Source organism: Vicia villosa, unplaced genomic scaffold (genome assembly GCF_029867415.1).
Source record: "Vicia villosa cultivar HV-30 ecotype Madison, WI unplaced genomic scaffold, Vvil1.0 ctg.002187F_1_1, whole genome shotgun sequence".
In the NCBI taxonomy this organism is placed as follows: domain Eukaryota; kingdom Viridiplantae; phylum Streptophyta; class Magnoliopsida; order Fabales; family Fabaceae; genus Vicia; species Vicia villosa.
Genome location: NW_026705862.1, coordinates 252,071 through 271,329, shown reverse-complemented (window position 1 = coordinate 271,329; position 19,259 = coordinate 252,071). Strand labels below are relative to the sequence as shown.

Genomic DNA, 19,259 nt, shown 5'->3' with positions numbered 1-19,259 from the left:
AATATACAAAGGAAGCTAAATGAAAAGAAGAGCGGGAGGAATATGTAGATGCAAATTATACTAGAAATGTGTACAATTAAAAATCTTATCTTTGTTGAGTTTTTTGTTTATATTGTTTGGGACGACTATTAGCTGGAAGAAAAAATAACATGTTATAACATTATCTACAACTCAAGCAAATTATATGTCTCTAGTAAAATTTTATCCAAGTGAAACCATATGAGATAAATGAAACCATATGGTCAAAAGATATAATTGGAGAGTTAAAAATTACTTAAGAATGTGTGAAGAAGCATCAAATATAACACGAGAGGACAAATCATATTAACATTTATTTTCATCAGAGACATGATCAAATTGAAGGAGATTATGGTTTAGAAGGTCTCATCAAAAAAATTCGACGGATGTGTTCACCAATCACCTAGATCAAAATTCAAGCATTGTTTTATTATTACACATTTCATAGAATCCAAAATTAAAAACACATTCAAGACGTTTTATTATTACACATTTGAAAACATAGTACATAATAATGGTAACACCATATTGCCATTACACCATTCAACTCAAATCAAGAAAAAATGGAATACCAGTAGAGTTCAACCACTCAGGGCCTTGAATAAATTGCCTAACAGTGAATTGACTTGCCTCAGTTGCATTAGTAATAACTTTATAACCTGGCCAATTAACCCTAGCACTCGTGTTCGAACCCGGACCCCGATTATTATACTCACGATAGTACAATGTGTCCAACGCAAATGTTCCATTCCACTCCAACCATCCCGCCGGATCTATCAAATCCTCTATAAGAGAATTCAGATAAACTGTCCTCGAGTATTTTTTCCAAGGACGGCCGAGGTAACTCTTGAACGTTGATTTTACCGGAATCAAATCCGCTGCAGCCGCAACCTTACAGTTCAAGATTGAAATTCCTGTGTTTTGGTTAGGATCTTCTCTTCCCTGTGCAGTGAATAGGTTCTTTTGGTTTGGATCGGGTTTGCGCGCGTATAGGTTGCAGTTTTGGAAAACTACAGCCGCGTTGCCAAAGATGAAGTCCACCGTGCCATAAACGTCGCATTCGCGGTAGAATTGGCGGAGGGAGTGGACATAGAGAGTGTCTTGGTAAGCAACAAAGCTGCATTGGTAGAAGGCTGAGAAATCGGCGCCGCTTCTCACGGCCACGGCTTGATGTTTGCTAGCTCCAGCTGAGTTCTCAAAGGTTATACCCTTGGCTATGAATCTGTCTCCCACAACAGCTGAAAACCACAAATTAATATCAAAATTGTAAAAGTTTGAAGAACAGTTAGAACTTAGATTAGATGGTGTTTGTAACTAACTAATTAGTTAATGTGTAACTAATTAATTAATTTGTAACTAATTAATTAATTAATTGGTGTTTGTTAGTTGAAAAGATATCATATAAATGCATCAACACATATAATAATAATAATAATAACAATGACACTACAATACACAATTCAATTCCTCTCATTTTCCTCTTATGTGCATTTGTATATGTTGTGAAAGCAATAAAGATAGGTACTATATCACTATATGCATGTTATTCTGTATTTATCAAGTGCTTTATATAATGACACTTTTGGTAACTAAAAACGAAGACATTTTTCTCTCAAAAAGTTTAGTTATTGATATTTTAAGAGAAAGATACCATTTTATACTTGCTAACCAACATTGCTTTATTTAGCTTGATTGAAATCTCATACTTAATTGACGTTAATTAAGTTTAACAACTATACTTTCCTTGTCTCCCAAAAGTTTATAGTTGACTAAAATTATATTTTTTAATAATGCATGATAATTTTTTTAAGAAAATGGTGACCTTTTCTTTGGTGGGCAACATAAATCTCTGTACATTCTTGCTTGGATCTGATTGATAATGGAAATTTGTGTACAGCTGCCAATTCTGGTTTGGATTTTTGTTAAAAGTAAATGCATGGACCCATACACCGACATAGATTTTTATATGGGACAAATTTTTTTAATAAAAAAATATTTTCTCACGCCTCATAAGGAGATAAATAAAATAAAATAAAATATGATACTAAATAAATAAAGTGAAAAGACATAAAATTATAAAGAGAAGAAAATTAAAAAAAAGTGTCGGTTAATATTTTTTTTTAAGTAACCCTTGAAGATTAGCCACATAAATTCATAATCGAACTTGTAAGAAATGAAAAAAAAAATCATACATGTTGTGGTTTGTCAGAAAAGAACATTGGTCCGTGATTCCGATCTATAAACTAGAAAAAACATCTCAGATCTGCTGCATGGATGCATGTTTGTTTTATAATAATCATTGTTAAAAATTCATCACTGTTGAATCTTTGAATCCAAAACAGAAAATTCTCCTTTTTTACTTTGTTTTACTGTTAGTCAATATATTCGTTTTGCCTTTTAGAAAAGAAAAAACTTTATCTAAAAAGAGAAAAATTACTAGTAAAAAAAGCTAGAAGTAATAAGTTGTTGTAATCAATTACTTACCAAAAGTAGCTGATTGAAAAGTGGTCCACCCATCTACCACATTTCTACTTGCCTTCACAACTGTCTTCCCAATTCCATCTCCAACAAACATCAAATTAGGCTTTTTCCTTATCACTTCCACATTCTCCAAATAAGCTCCGGCTTTTATATATATAACAAACCTATCAAAATTAAAAAAAATCACATAAATAATCAATTAATATAAATATATTGACACTGACGCATGCAATTATATAGACTAATTTAATATTAAAATAAAATTAGATTCCCGACAGTTGAAGCATGATGCTCCAGATGTATAAAATATTTAACTATTATTACATCTGGAGTATTATTCAACTGTCGAGGATCTGACTCTGAGTGTGCGTTAAGTATTACTTGCCTAGTTGTGCTAGAATTTGGAGCTGCAGACAATGCTTCTCCTATAGTAGTAAAATTTCCTGTACCATCTTTAGCAACCACCAGATTAAATTTGGTTTGATTTACTGCAACTTGTAGTAGCTTCCGATCTTTATTGGTCAGCCACGAAGGAAAGCCGTCTTTCACCTCGCCATATTCAGGAAAAGCCTCGGAGTTCGAAGTTTTGGACTTCACTCCGGGGACTTTCTTCAACATGGCAAGTGTATTACTAACGTGTTTGGAGATATCATACAACCTGTTCTCAATTTTGTGTCTTATGTTACTTTTACTATACGCAAAACCATCCAAACATGTGTACATGTTCGTCATTGCGCCGCTGAGTAGCGTTTGACAGTTGCGTTTATCGGTGGAACCTATTGTGGTTGGACTTGGAGTTTGAGAGAGATCAGAAATGGTTGTTTTGAGTTCTGCAATTGTGGTGTCGAAGAGATTCGCGCAATCTTCAAGAGCTCTTTGCTCGAGTGTTTTTTTGAGGCTTCTGGTTCGGACTCGAAGACCTGTGACATTGGAGGAAGATTGTTTAACTTCTTTTATGGTGTAGTTGAGGATGGAAGAAATCAACTGTGGGATTGTTTTTTTGGTAAGATCTGGGAATGTGGATAAAGTTGAGACACAAAGGTCTGGATAGAGTGTTCCTTCGCATGCTGAATTGGCTACTTGGAGATGGTTTTGGAAATGAAGATGTTTGGTTGTTTTTGTTGTTGCTAGTTTTGAGAAATTGGTTACTGAAAATAGAAGAACAAAAACTGTGGTGAGGATTGGTATAAGAGCTAGCAATGCTGGTTTTCCTCTCATGGTTAAGGATGAGAGAATGATTGTAATAGAAAGTGGGTGTATGAGAGTGAGTTTATAGTGTGTTTGTGAGTGGGTGATTGAGAATTATAAATAGGGTGGTTGAGTGCATAAATGAGATATAGTGGTGACTCTTATTTTCTCTGTGGATCTCAGTGAGACAGTATAAGATACTTAATTTGATGAGTGATGGATCTTATCTTCAATCAAGTTATATGCTTCATTAGTTTACAAGGTGAGACTCATAAAATGGTCACTTTGTGTATAATATTTTTCTTAGCTTAATTTTAGTAAAAATATGGTTAGTTAGTTCTTAAACTTGTGGTGTATCTTCTCCCACTACCTTTTAATCAACACTCTTTGACCCAATAGTCTAATATTAGAGTTTAACGTAATTCATTTTTACAAACTGCTTGTAAAGAGAAGAGTGTCACTCTATATACATTTTTTTTAAAAACTCTATCTCCAATCAATGAGGGAGATTAATTTAGGATCTTCTTAATACACTCCTTTAAATAGTGAACGACCCAAGGTCCAATCGATTGGCTCTGATATCATGATAAAAATAGAGTTTGATCTAACTCATTCGTGAAACATGTGTCCTAGAAACTCGAGGTATCTGCCTTGAAACACGTGTCCTTAGATAATGATGATTATGAGAAGTTTTGTGCGCTAGTGATAACAAGTTGGAGATAGGGAAAAGTTGAGTCATTAAATCAAAATTTTCTTATCACACGTGTTCAATGAATAAATACTTTGAGACTTTGGATCTAAAAAAAAGTGGAGTCGTTCAACTTGTTAATAACAAAGCTTGCAAGGTTCATGGTATTAGAGCGGTTCAACTCAAGATGTTTGACAACCGTTATTTCTTTTTATGCAACGTGAGATATGTTCCCGAACTTAAGCTAAATTTGCTTTCTATGAGTAGATTTCATTATTTAATCTATAGCACTAGAATTGAACATGACATGTGGACTATTTTGCTTGGTGAATTGATAATTGCTAAAGGGTCTCAAATGCGTAATTTTTATATTTTGGATGGTTCCACTATTATTGTTAATGCATTATTAACAAGTCAATACTTTCACGATAAACCCAAATTATGACCTTTGAGATTTGGTATGTTAGTGAAAGATGTTTGATTGAACTAGCTAACAAATGTTTACTAGGTACTGAGAAGTTAAAAAACTAGCATTTTGTCATCATTGCATACTAGTACTACTATAAATAATACATTTCATGACAAAGCTTTCACCTCAGCCAATGAAAAACTGGTTCACATGACCTGAAACATGCCATTTTTAATTTTTTTAAAGTTAAATCATATCCCTCGATTTTGATGAAAATCCACAGGAAATGTAGCTCAGGATTTGAGCTTTGATTCTCAACTCCTGAAAGGTTATGCTTTATTTAGAATTAAAATTGTGTCTTTATTTTATAAATCATCTTATCCCTCGGTTTTTTAGGAAAATCAACATGAAATGTTGATTAATATTTTATTTAACTAAATTGAATGCAGTGTTTACCTCGATTGTCTTCCCTCGGTTTTTCAAAAAACCGAGATGTAAACTCTAAATAATATTTTATTCAGTCATTAGAATGTTAAGTTTCATTCACTTTTTGGATCTTAGCGAACAAAGCACCATTCTTCCCTACCTAACAAACTGAAACACCATTCTTTTCCACCTAACAAACTTAAACACCATCTTCTCCAAGGAGGAAGGAAGCTGGAACCTCAAACCAACACTTTTCTTTGATTATCATCACATTTCTGGTATATAAAAATTTCTCCATGACTATCGACAATGGTGCTTTCGTTGTTATTATTGTTGTTGTCATCGTCGTTGTTGTTGTTATGGTTTTTGAGACTTAGGGTATAATGTAGTGTTATTTTTTCAAGTATTTGTACTTGTTGTTGTTTATTGTTATTGTTGTTTTATTTTGGAATTTTTATTTTTATTTTACTTTTAGAAGCTGTATGTGATTATGGATCGTAGTTGGAATGTTTTATTTTGGAGTGTTTATTTCTATTTTACACTTAGGTTGTGATGAAATTATTCAAAATTACACAAAATGGGTATGGCATGGTGAAGTGACAAAAATGACATGTGTCACATAGAGCTGAAGATGATGAATTTATGAATGATACTTTAGAAGATATGATTCATGATATTGGAGTAGATGCTTTTAAGAAATCTCGTATGAAAAATACTTTGCAAAGAGACATGAAAGAGTCTATATGTTTAGGATGCAATTTTTTTACAAGTTTTTCAACTTTGTTAATACTATTTAATCTTAAGACAAAATGTGAGTGGACAGATAGAAGTTTCATTGGATTGCTTGAATTGCTGCAAGAAATGATTTTAGAAGGTAACACGTTGTCGAACTGTAGTTATGAGGCCAATAAGATATTGTGTCCAATGGGTTTGAACTAAGTCAAAATACATACTTGTCATAATGATAACATATTATACAGGAAAGAGTATGAAGACTTAAAGGAGTTCCTGAGGTGTGGGGAGTTACACTAAAAACAGAAGGACAATGGTGCTGAAGATGATGATGTAACTAGAAAGGGTGTTCCTTCCAAGGTGATGTGGTACATACCTATAATTCAAAGGTTCAAGAGTCTGTTTATTAATGTAAATGACACAAAGAATAATAAATGGCGTGCTATCATTGGTTGGAAGAGATATGTAAGTCATCTTCAACCTCCGACCACCTGATTCAAACCAAAAACACGTAGTTCTCAAATTGGAATCATAGAAGTTGAGACTTATCCCATTGGATTTGTGTCTTCATCGTCTTCTCAATCATAAGCATTTTGTAAATTTATTCAAATTGTGTGATGTGTATTTTGGAAAAAAACAGAAGAACTTGAAAACAAAATTTGAAAAATAAACTATGTAAATGGAACAATTGAAAGCAACCAAGGATACAGTTAGCTTCAGCATGAAAAGGACTACATCTTAGTGTTTTATTTTGTTCAAAATGATGCTCTAATCTACCTGAATGAAGTATGGTGCATTTGATCTGAGACTAGACTTGGTTAGCTCGATTCAGTGCATGATTTGGCTTGCTTTTGATGTGGTTAGCATCAATTAAGATCAAGGATTCTAGTAGGAATTAAAAAATGGATTGAAAATCTTTGGAAATGTGAAAACGAATTGAGAGAAGATGGAGATTTGGAGTGAATTTGTCAAGGTGTTTCTGGCTCTCTAAAGCTTGAGAAATGAAATAGAAAGAGTCTCTATTTATAGATTAAGATGATGGAATGTGTAACACCCCAAATCTACCCGAATATTTATTTCGAAAAATCAGAGTATAAATTTTTCATACAATAAAATAGGATGTCACATTCGTCATTTAATTCACATACGGCAAACATGCCTTCACATAGATACATAACACTTAAACGAAAGCGGAAAAATTAAAACATATGTTTAATCCTAAAAAACACTTCATCGAATAAATTACTTTGCAGCGGAATTCATAAAACTTCACCAAACTTTAGTCTCATCATCGTAGCATCTTTTTCAATTTATCCTCAATGTATAAACCAAAACAAAACATAATAAAATTCAGCAATTAAATAATTAAAGAAAATATTCTCTTGTCCCCCCCGAGTGCTACGTATCAGAGAGGCAACCGGCTCGACTAACAGCGGCTAAATCTTCATTCACTAGCATCACCTGCACGTTACCAGTATAAAGGCAACGGCGAAAACAAATAAAGGGTGAGATATAAAACAATATAAACGAAATCATGATAAATAGTATATTACGGTTTAAGTTATAATATATCTCAATTCACAATTTCCACCAAAGACGGTTTAAAAATCAAATCACATTATATCACACAACTTCACAACAAATCAAATGAATGAGACACGACTTATGCAATATGCATGTGGTACCCAGGGCTTCAGCCCCCATCGCCAATTTCCAATAATTAGAGGCACTCCAATAGGCATAAGCTAACGTCACAGTTGCCAAATCAAGGCCGTCGCTAAAACATGCAATTCACAAGACACTGATGAAATGCAACAAATCACAAACATCACTGAATAGCGTCACAAGGCATTCGCCTACATCGCCAAAATATATCAATAATTATAGATAAATAATCGTCACTTTAATTTCCTGCAAAATCACAAAACTCACAATATTTCATAATATGCGTTACGTCACAACATCACCTAAACTCGCAATATTCTTGTTTGGAATAATACTGTGGTGCTAATCTAATGTCCACCTAAGAGCAAGGGGCGCTGGCCCTAGCCCTAAGGGATGCCCACCCACCTTAGTTAAGCATGGGGGCGCCCATCCTGAGCTTAAGGGGCCCTTGCCATCACATTTTATTATTTTTTTCTTTTGACTGGGGCGCCCACCCTAGAGGTAAGGCCCCCCGTCCCTTAGCATTTTTCTTCTTCCTCCCAGATTCAATTTTCCATTACGGTATCAGTTTTCAATACAGTAAATTATCATCACAGTATCACTAACATTACAGATTAATTTCCAATCACAAAAACATCATCGATTATAATTTCTATTCAATTAAACAATCACAAAAATATAAACCAACAATAATGGAAAAACAACAGATTTTTGCAAACATAATTCTAACACAGTAACACATCATTATTCATACACATCAGAAAATTTCAATCGACACACAGAGATAATAAAATTCCCCAAACCACATACAATCCATCATGTTCCCATTTATAGAGCAAGAACCCCACCCTTACCTTTGGAATGAAGGTAGCTCTAATTAACGTTCCGATTGAAATCCCCGAGATTGTCCCACTATGCAAATTCATCGTGTTTTCTGTTTCTCCTATTTCCTCTTATCTGCAACTCTTCTATTTCTCATTGTTATGCTACTGAATTTATTTGGAAACCTAGGCTAATAACCTCAAGTGCCCTGCGATCTCTAATTTGGGCCAAAACCAAATCACATGTAGTGTACTCACTCAACCCAATTAAATTGTTTTATTTCAGCATACTCCCTTAGCTACTTTATGCCTTATATTTCCGGTCTAATCTTAATTACTCAAAAAATTCCCAAAATGCTAGATATTAACTCATTAACATTTCAAAAACTACAAATATTAAAATTCTCGATTGAATATCCATTCACTATCCCAAACAAATACCGACTAAATCGTCCCAAAACACGAAAATTCATTAATTATCTCAGACAACTAAATTAAGCAAATAATCATTTTTCCGGGTGTTACAAAATGCTTATAGGGGGTGTAATGATCAGAGAATTTAGCAGTTCGTTTACATTCTTAGAAGTGAAAAATGTGTGACTTGTACAGTTGCTAAACATGATTAGAGTGCTAAACGATTCCTAATTTGGCTTGTAATCAAGTTGTGGTTGAGATGAAAATATGATCAAAAAGAAATTTTTTAGTTCACTGTTAACGAAGTTACTCTAGTACATCTGCCAAGGTAATTTTTCCTTATCAACAAGGACTTAATCCGCTAAAACCAAACATATTACAGACAACCACAATAAGTCTGATCAACCTTGTTGACAAGTCTAACAAGTCATCGATCCTTAATGTCAAGTCATAGACAATTACACGAAGTCTGACCAACCTTATTGACAACCACAACAAGTTCAGCTGATCCTTAATGTCAAACTGAAGACAACCACACTAAGTCCGATCAACCTTATTGAAAACCCCAAAAATTTCAGCCGATCCTTATTTCCAAACCATTATGTCCGCAACCAAAATCTTCTTGAGAATTTTGACTACACCTAGTCTCTTAAGGAACCTATCAATAACCGTTGATTACAAAGGTGTGAATGCAAAGATGCTTATAATAAGCAGATTACACAATGTTTAAGTACAACAACACAAAAGTTTTAAAAGCAAGATATGAACAAAAGCTTCTTGCTAAAAATACAAAACTATACAAAGAATATTTCAACAGAGTTTGTGCATCACTTTGGTGTAGTTTTGTAGAATCGAATAGTTGATTTCAAATTATTCCAAGTCTTCTTTTTATAGCTGAAGAAATATATTCGTTGGAGGGTAGCATAGGAAACACAAATCCAGTTGTAATGTTCCCAACGTTCAAGGTGGGAATGGTAGATAACAAGTACAGAAAAGACAGTTCTTACGCCACCCTATAAGAGTAGAGGTCATAGTGTACTTTGTACTTTTATACTCACCATCTCACGTGATCCATTCTTGATCTTTGTCTTATATATCTTTAGAGCCTTCTGATGTAAGTTGACTGAAGCGTGTTGTAGAAGGACCATAACTTGAGTTTTCTTAACCTAAGTCTTTGAGTCTTCAGAACTGTCCAGCAGAACCTTGTCTTCAGAGTCTCAGCACTTAGTCTTTAGAAGTAATGTCTTCAGATCTTCAGAACTTGTTCAATAGAATCTTATCTTCAGCATCTTCAGAACTTGGGATAACAGAAGCAAAACTTTATAAGGCCTCTAAAGCTTCCTTGTTAAGTCACGATCAGAAGCTCTTGTACTAACGTTCCTTAGAACCATTGCAAAAGAAGCATTCCAGAATCTTGACTTACTTTGTAACATATTAAAGGTATTCTTCCAGAGTGTTGAGTTCAGAGTTTGATGACGTCACACGCCTTCTTACCAGAGTTAGAACCTATTTAAAAAAAGCTACACACTAGACATAAACCATAGGATTGCACAATTGTTCTTTAAGATAACATGTAAAGTTATCATCAAAACTTAAGGCCAGATGTAGAAGCAATCTTGTTCTTTCAGTTGCTTCATCCAAAGTATAGATACAAAACATCTCATATAATACCTCTTCTTGATCCATATTTGGCCATCAAAATCATCTCTTATTCATCATTGAATTTACAAATTTGGAGTTTTCTTCCAACTATGGAACTCACTTTAATAGTGTTCTAGCTTATGAAGCTTGTATCACTCAACAGATTCTATGCTATGGCTAACTTTTCCTCGACCTCTAACAGTGAATTTTCCTCTTCCTCTCCCATTTCCTCTTCCTTCATTGGAGACTTTGAGAGCTTGTTCTTAAATGAAATCTTTCTGACCCTCCATTCTTTGTTCATGCACAAGCAAGCTACTATGTAATTCATTAATGGAAATTGTTGTGACATCATTGGATTCTTCAATAGAGCAAACAACATAGTTGAATTTTGTTGTCACGGACCTCGAGATTTTATCAACAACCAAGGTTTACTCCATTCTTTCTCCATGTGTTGTCATACGATTTACAATAGCAAGCGTTCTTGCTAATTATTCAACAATTGTTTAACTTTGGACGCATAGAACCTCAAACTCTCTACGCATTGCCTATAAATGAGACTGTTTAACTTTGAAGGGTTCTTGATACTTAGAGCATGGCATCTCGAATGTCTTTAGCTGTATTGCACACAAGAATGATCGATGTGATCGATCGAACAATGGACTAAAACAAGTAATTACTGGCCGTCAAATCACACAATTTTCTTTCCTCAACAACCTTTAATTGTCTTAGAGTTGCATATGTAGGTGCAACGATAATGCCACTCTTAATCAAACCCCAATACTTCTTTGATCGAAGCAGGTTCTCCTCCAACATCATCGAATCTCTACTACAAAAAGTACTTTTTGTAACGCCACCAAATTTTACTTCACCACGGCCAAAGGATCCACCAAGGTAGAATCTAATCAATTAGACGTTTTTCTTTTATTTTCATTTAGCACCTACAATTTTGTTTTTTATTTATTTTAAGTCACTTTTCACCACATGTTGAAATTCTAACTGTGATAAAAAGTGATGCATAGTCATGAGTTCGAATCTTGTTGTTGTTGTTTTACTGCTGCATTTTTTATATTTTATCAAATGGCATACAACAACAGTTGTTTAATACAACCATTGTTGTATGTAGCGCATTGTCGTGAGTTCGAATCTTGTTGTTGTTGTTGTTCTACTGCTGCATTTTTTATATTTTATTAAATAAACATACAACAACGGTTATTTAATATAACCATTGTTGTTTGTAGCGCGCTTATTGAGTTTCTTCACTGTCCTGAAACAAATCTTAGTTGTCTAATTCGTGATTATCAATGTTCAAGACACTACTATTAGTGATCTGCGTGAAACCTAAAATTTAGACGAACTTCCAACTTAGACGAAATTCATTTTCTACCTCCAAACGTTGTCTTTCATTTACGACACTTTATTTTTTAATTAAATCAAACTCAAAAATATCATTTCTTTCATAAACAAAACTCAAAAACATCATTTATTTCACTAATAAATTTTAAAACTCCATCATCTCTTCTCCAACTTGAATGAGACAAGGAAAATATGTTTTTCGTAGTAATGAGTGGTCAGAAACCATTGAACTTGAGAATGTTATGCTAAATGAATTTCGAAGATTCAATCACTGTGAAAGAGATTAATGCAAGAACAAGGAACTGGAAAAGTTTCAAGAGCAAAGAAGGAAGAAAGACACGAAAAATAATTAGCGTTGTAACTGAAGAACTGCAGCTTTCAGTTTGACAAGTTAGGATTCCAACCAAAATAATTGATACTCTCTCCGTTTTAAAATGAGTGTCGTTTTAGAGAAAAAAAGTCGATATACTCTAACATAATTGCGTAAGCTCAAGGCTTTATATAGACAAGTGTCAAGTACAAATAACTTTACTTGCATCTCAAGTAATATGGAACTAATTCAAAGACCAAACAAAAAACCAAACTACTCAACATGTCTTTCACCAAAATTGAAACTGGGGTTGTCTTTAAACATACTGAATCAATCTTGTTATTCAAGTACTCACAAAATTTATCCACTAAATAAAAAGAAGCTAGCCCCAAATTATTTTACTGTTTTGGCATGTAGCAGGCTGCACCACAAATTCCAAATTCCCTGGTCCCTAGCTATCCAAAAGCAATTTGGAGGCATACTAAAAAGTAAGGTTCTTCTCATATTAGGCTGTATTCTTACGGCTTGCAGTTGATCTTATTATGTTCGTGCTATAAAGGAGAGTCTGACTTAAAATAACAATTATTTTTTCTTTTACTTTTCCAATTCTTCAAGGACTATCTAAGCGCAATAAATTCTTACCTAGAAATATATATAATTTTCATTCACCACCATAGTTCGAAGTTTCAAACTAAATATTAGGTTTTGATATTATAGCATGGCCCCAATGCATTAACGAGGAGATATATAAAAGAAGGTAACATTATCGTTCTTCCGTATTTTGCGACGACTATGTCAAAGTGTCGGTAGCACTTAGCAGCATGGCTTTTATTTACTATCACTTCATTTTCTTTAAACAATATTTTCATTGGACCATTTATAAAGTGTGCTTCATTCACGTGCATGAACTATACTAAATATTTATTTCTCTTAAAAATTCATTTTGTAATTAATAAACATCGTAACTTTTTTAAATAGTAATTAATATCGAGGTTTTATTACCGAGTTTGAGAGTGAATGCGACTGCACAAGATCCGTGCATAGATCTAAAACAAGAGCAGCGCATGCAACTAAATTCAGCACTCCTTTAAATTTTTATGTCATTTTCATCTAGGTGTGTTCCCTCCACGTTACTTGTTGGACCAGAAATATGCAACCTCGTTGGCAAGGCAAACGACCTGTGTGTCTAAACAATATTGTTTTGAAAAGGATTTGTGAAGTATATATTACTTTGTCATTACGGCCCGTTTGAATCGATTTTGTTTTTTGTTTTTAAATGTTTTATAAAACTGTTTTAAAAAAATAGGCAAAATATTCTTTTTCGTCCTTTAACTTTAACTCGGGGTCCATTTTAGTCCTTAAACTTTTAAAAAGACCATTTTGATCCTTATATATTCAAACAGCGCCACTTTAGTCCTTTCCGTCAATTTTTCAGTAACGGTGTCAAATATTGCCCCTGTGGCATCTGATGTGGCATTTCTTCTTCACCACCATCTTCTTCATTGCACCATGTTCTTCCTTAAACCCAGAAAATACAAAATTTGTTCTTCCCCAAATTAAAATATGTGAACATAAATTAAAATACAAAATATAGAAAACAATTGTTTTTCTTCAACAATTTTTAATTTAAATCTTTATATTACATATTATGACTGTAAAAAATTAAAGTGTAAAGCAACAATAATTATAATATACTAGTTAGAATTTTATTTAATAAAAATCATGTCTCCAATATTTTTTGAAATCTTTAGACGATTTAACAAACAATACTTGAACCATCATACATACCATTATTGTATCTATTATTACATTTCCTAAAGAAGAAAAATAAATGATAAAATTGATTAGCAGTTTTGTTGTAAAACTTAGTTTTTTCCAGAAGCATAAGATTGAAACTTCATGATCAATTCCTAGCAGAAGAATAAAACTCAGTTGTAAAACTCATTAATTCATAAAAACTCATTACTAATCTTCATTCTATAAAATAACATCAAACATCACAGAAAAGTAATTTCCATTCGATCTGGGCATACGATTTATCAGTACATTTGTTTCCTCTTTCAATAAATCCCCAAAAGGGTTTCCCACTTCGTCGTTGCTACTCGTTGCTTCAAGTAAGGTAAGATCTGATTTGTACCGTATATACACTCTCCAAAAGGGTTTTCGACTTCATCGTTCCTACTCGGCCATGTTTCTTGTATACCGCTCCACTACGCCTTCCTTCGGTTCTTGAGTAGATGAAGCAACCCAGATTTCAGCTTAGGAGCAAATCTGAGGTGAGATAAGATTTAGTAAGAAAAGGAACGATAGCTAAGGAAAAGAACAAATCTGATGGTGGTGGCGACTGTGATTGATTGGTGGTAAGAAGAATAGGATTTATTGGTTTATCGGAGATGATTGGAGGCGATGAAGTTTATGGCGGTGAAGATGAATCCATGGGTCATCTCTCATTCTTCACATAATATCCATAAAAATAAAACCCAAGAAATTAAAATATATATTTTTTTCTTAAATAAATCTCCACATCAGCCACATAATATCCACGTAAGAGTCATGTGTATTCAACGTGGCTATTTTATTTGACTTTGACTAACAGAACTAACGGAAAGGATAAATGTGACCCAGTTAGAAAAGATAAAGGATTAAACTGGTCTTTTTAAAAGTTTAAGGACTAAAATGGATCCCGAGTCAAAGTTAAAGGACGAAAAAGGGTATTTTGCCAGAAAAATATTTGTAAGAAGAGAACACCTAAAAAAATAATTTGTTTGGTAATATAATTTTTCAAAACTGTTTTAGAGATGAGAAAAATAAAAATATTTATTCGGTAAAATAATTTTTCAAAACAGTTTTAAAAATGGGAAAATAAAAAATTTATTTGGTAATTCAATTTTTTAAAATTGTTTTATTAACTTATATAAAATGAAAAAGACTTTTATTATAATTAATAATTAAATTTTTAATGGCTTCTATTTAAATATACAAATGCACAATTTTAATATTAAATAAAGTGGAGATACAAGTTTTTTATAATTAAATATATAATTATTGATGGCGGAAGGCTTAACGGGTATAGTGAGGCAATCAATTGAAGTGGGGGAGTTTGAAAGATTTGCTATCAAGGGAGCTTGTTGGGTGGATATTCTTCAATTTTCAGATGATACTTTAATTGTGGGAGATGGGAGTTGGAAGCATGTTTGGGCGGTTAAGGTGGTGCTTAGGGCTTTTGAACTTGTTTCGAGTCTTGGAATCAATTACCATAAAAGTAAGTTGATTGGTTTTAATCTAATAATCATTTTTTAGAAGCCGCTTCTCTCTTTCTTTCTTGCAAGGTGGAAGAGAGAAACCTTTGTTAGACGCTGGCCTGAGGATCTAGAGGGGGGGTGAATAGATCTCACAGAGTTTTTCGGAATTATTTCGAACTAAAGCGAAAGCGGTTCTGAATCGACTTGCGTCTATTCCGGACCGTTATTGCAAGGGTTGTATATGTGACAAAACCACAAGATAATTGAGATTAATGATGAAGTGATATGTTATCGAATCAATACGTTTCACAGCTGAAAATCAATTATCTTCTAAATTGACAAACTTTGGTTTGCAATGCAGTAATAGTGGAATAAGCAAAACGACAAACACTTGGTGATAATGTTCAAATTGATGATGATTCAAGATGTGGTGAATTGTGATGTTTATGCAGAACTTTAATTCACAATTTTAACACTTGAATCGTTAATCAATTTTGCAATTATGACCAAATATGAACAGAACGTAAATGAAAAGATAAAAGCGACAAGAACACGATATTTGTTCAGGCAGTTCGTCGATCGTCCTCGCTACGACTACGTCTGCCCCCAATTCCAAATTGAAATTGGGAAATCTTCCATTAATGTTGAAAGTAGTATATACAAAGAAGAAAACAAAGCGATAAACAATAAACCAAATTTGTCGATCCTTTGAATTTTCTTCCCCCTTAATCTTGAGTCAGATCAAGGTGATCCAAGAGCTTCACTTGATCCCTTTTCTGCAGTGTCTTGAATTGCCTTGAACCCTTGTTCTTCAATCTTCACACTTAGATGGATCCTCGATGAAACCTCTTGATAAAAACCCCCAAGAAACACCTATCTTGGAGGACAAAACCCTCGGATTTTATTCACCAAAAACCCCACAAATCTTCACCCACTAGGAATCTTCAATTCCGTTCCATGGACGTTATCGAACTCGATCACTAACCCTCAACGCAAGAATGATTATGTGTAATTGTGTTGGAGATGACGAAGAACGAAGATGAGAAGCCTTTGTGTATCTTTCAGTCGTTGGTGTTGTTTTCAATAATTGAACCTTGGACAATATATATGAGAGCTTTTCAGTTGATGCAGAGAAAACCAGAAATTTTGGCAGTTTTGATCAGATAGGTCGACCTAATTTAGGGCTGGGTCGACCTAACAGAGCTGCATATCCTTTGGAAGTCAGTTTTGATCAGATAGGTCGACCTAATTTAGGGCTGGGTCGACCTAACAGAGCTGTATATCCTTTGGATGTCATTTGTTCCCAGTTAGGTCGACCTGTCAAAGAAGTAGGTCGACCAGAATCCACTTCAGATGCGTTTTGAGGAATTTTTCTCAGATTAGGTCGACCTAGTTGTTGTGTAGGTCGACCTAGCAGAATGATATGTAAATTTCTTCATTTTAGGTCGACCTGTGTTGGGAGTAGGTCGACCTGACTGCTGATTCTCTGAGTTCCTCTTATTTTGCTTGTGTTGAGTCGACCTGTATGCATAGTAGGTCGACCTGCTCTGTTATGAGTGACCAAAGCTTGCTTTTCTTTGAGTTCTTCTGCTTGTACCTTGTTGCTTGTATGCTTGTTGAGTTTGCCATGAATCAAAAACATCTTTGTGAGTGTGATCTTGTATTCACATACTCCCCCTTTTTGATGATGGCAAACCGGTAGTAGAAGCTTTGGCAATAAGTGGTAAAAGCTCCCCCGTACACTCAGCATCTATTTACTCAGCTGAGCTCCCCCGTACACTCAGCATCTATCTCCCCCTTTGACAACATCAAAAGAGATACAAGAAAAACAGCAGAGGAGAGTAACGAGAGAAACATAGATAACACGCTAGCATTCATAGTATAGTAGATAAAAGGTAGATAGTGATAGCATGAGAGCCAAATATGTTTAAAGGTGTATTAAAGATGAGACACATATATGAGCAAGAGAGATATATGTATGAAGTCACTATAAGCATGTTAATTGATAGCATATTATAGTATCAATAATATTTTTGGAAGTGAACAACAATTACGTTACCGCTTTCTCAATATGTAGGTGTCAACTTTAGTGGCAGCCTTTAGTCAATGTGGAATGACAACTGGCTTGATAATGAACTACCTTTACGCTAAGAGAAATGTTAGCAGAAAAAATATATATAAAGTAAAGGAATAATATTAAGAGAGAACAAACGTAATTAGCCCAAATTGGAGATATCGAGTATCCCCAATTCAAGTATTGCTCCGTTGCTAGAGGTTTGGTGAAGATGTCGGCTAGTTGCTTCTTGCTTTCTACATGTTCAAATGTAACGTCTCCTTTCTCTACATGATCTCGTAGGAAGTGATGTCTTATTTCAATATGCTTGGTGCGTGAGTGTAAGACAGGATTTTTACTCAAGTTTATGGCACTTGTGTTGTCGCACATGATAGGTATACGATCAAGCTTAATACCAAAGTCATGAAGTTGTTGCTTGAGCCATAATATTTGTGCACAGCAGCTTCCATCAGCTACATATTCTGCCTCAGCAGTAGATAATGCAACCGATACTTGTTTCTTGCTATGCCAACTTATCAATGAATTTGAGAATAGATGACATGTTCCACTGGTGCTTTTTCTATCGGATTTGCAGCCAGCAAAATCTGAATCGGAGAATCCTACCAAATGGCACTCATTTCCCTCTGGATACCATAGGCCATATGTAGTAGTTCCACGTAAGTATCGCAGAATTCTTTTGACAGCTTTTAAGTGAGATTCTTTTGGACAAGATTGATATCTTGCACACATACACACACTAAACATAATGTCTGGTCTTGAGGCAGTAAGATACAATAGTGAACCTATCATACCTCGGTACAATTTTACGTCAACCTCTTTACATTTCTCATCTTTGTCTAGATTAGTATTTGTTGCCATAGGTGTGTCAATTTCCTTCGCTTCACTCATTCCAAATCTTTCGAGCAGCTCCGTACAGTATTTAGTTTGATTTACAAACGTTCCATGACTGAGTTGCTTGATTTGTAGGCCAAGGAAGAAATTTAGCTCACCCATGAGACTCATCTCAAATTCACTCTGCATAAGCTTAGAAAAATCTTTGACAAGTTTTGCATTAGTCGACCCAAATATAATATCATCTATATAAACTTGGACTAAGAGAACATCTTTATCTTTTCTTTTAATAAAGAGATTAGTGTCAACTTTACCCCTAGAGTACCCTTGACTAAGAAGAAATTTGCTCAAACGTTCGTACCAAGCCCGAGGGGCTTGTTTAAGACCGTATAGAGCACGTTTCAGCTTATAAACATGAGTTGGGTACATGTAATTCTCAAAGCCGGGTGGCTGAGCAACATAGACTTCTTCATTTATATAGCCATTTAGAAAAGCACTTTTAACATCCATTTGGAATAGTTTGAAGTCTTTAGAACACGCATAAGCAAGTAAGAGACGAATAGCTTCGAGACATGCTACAGGAGCGTATGTCTCTTCATAATCAATACCTTCCTCTTGATTATAACCTTGGGCAACTAATCTCGCTTTGTTTCTAGTAATAACGCCGTTTTCATCAAGTTTGTTACGAAAAACCCATCTAGTGCCTATTACTTGATGATCTCCCAGATGAGGGACTAAGTCCCAAACATCATTCCGTTTAAATTGGTTTAATTCTTCTTGCATGGCCATTAGCCAATGCTCATCAAGTAATGCATCCTTAGCGTTTTTCGGCTCAACTTGTGAAACAAAAGCAAAATGATGACAGAAGTTACTTATCTTTGAGCGTGTTGTAACGCCCCTTGAGATGTCTCCTATTATATTGTCAATTGGATGGTCTTTCACATTTGTCCAGGCCTTAGGAAGTTC

The 19,259-nt window shown here is 34.3% G+C and overlaps 1 protein-coding gene across 1 annotated transcript; it reads right to left on the bottom strand.

Annotated features, from left to right (window-relative positions):
- Positions 1-475: 475 nt before the first annotated feature.
- Positions 476-3,915, bottom strand: LOC131638134 (pectinesterase-like). The gene is made up of 3 exons (XM_058908683.1): positions 2,885-3,915; positions 2,503-2,663; positions 476-1,256 (listed from the first exon to the last, which is right to left on the bottom strand). The coding sequence occupies exons 1-3, from the start codon at positions 3,715-3,717 to the stop codon at positions 562-564; spliced, it is 1,689 nt and encodes a 562-aa protein (XP_058764666.1). The 5' UTR covers positions 3,718-3,915; the 3' UTR covers positions 476-561.
- Positions 3,916-19,259: the final 15,344 nt, after the last annotated feature.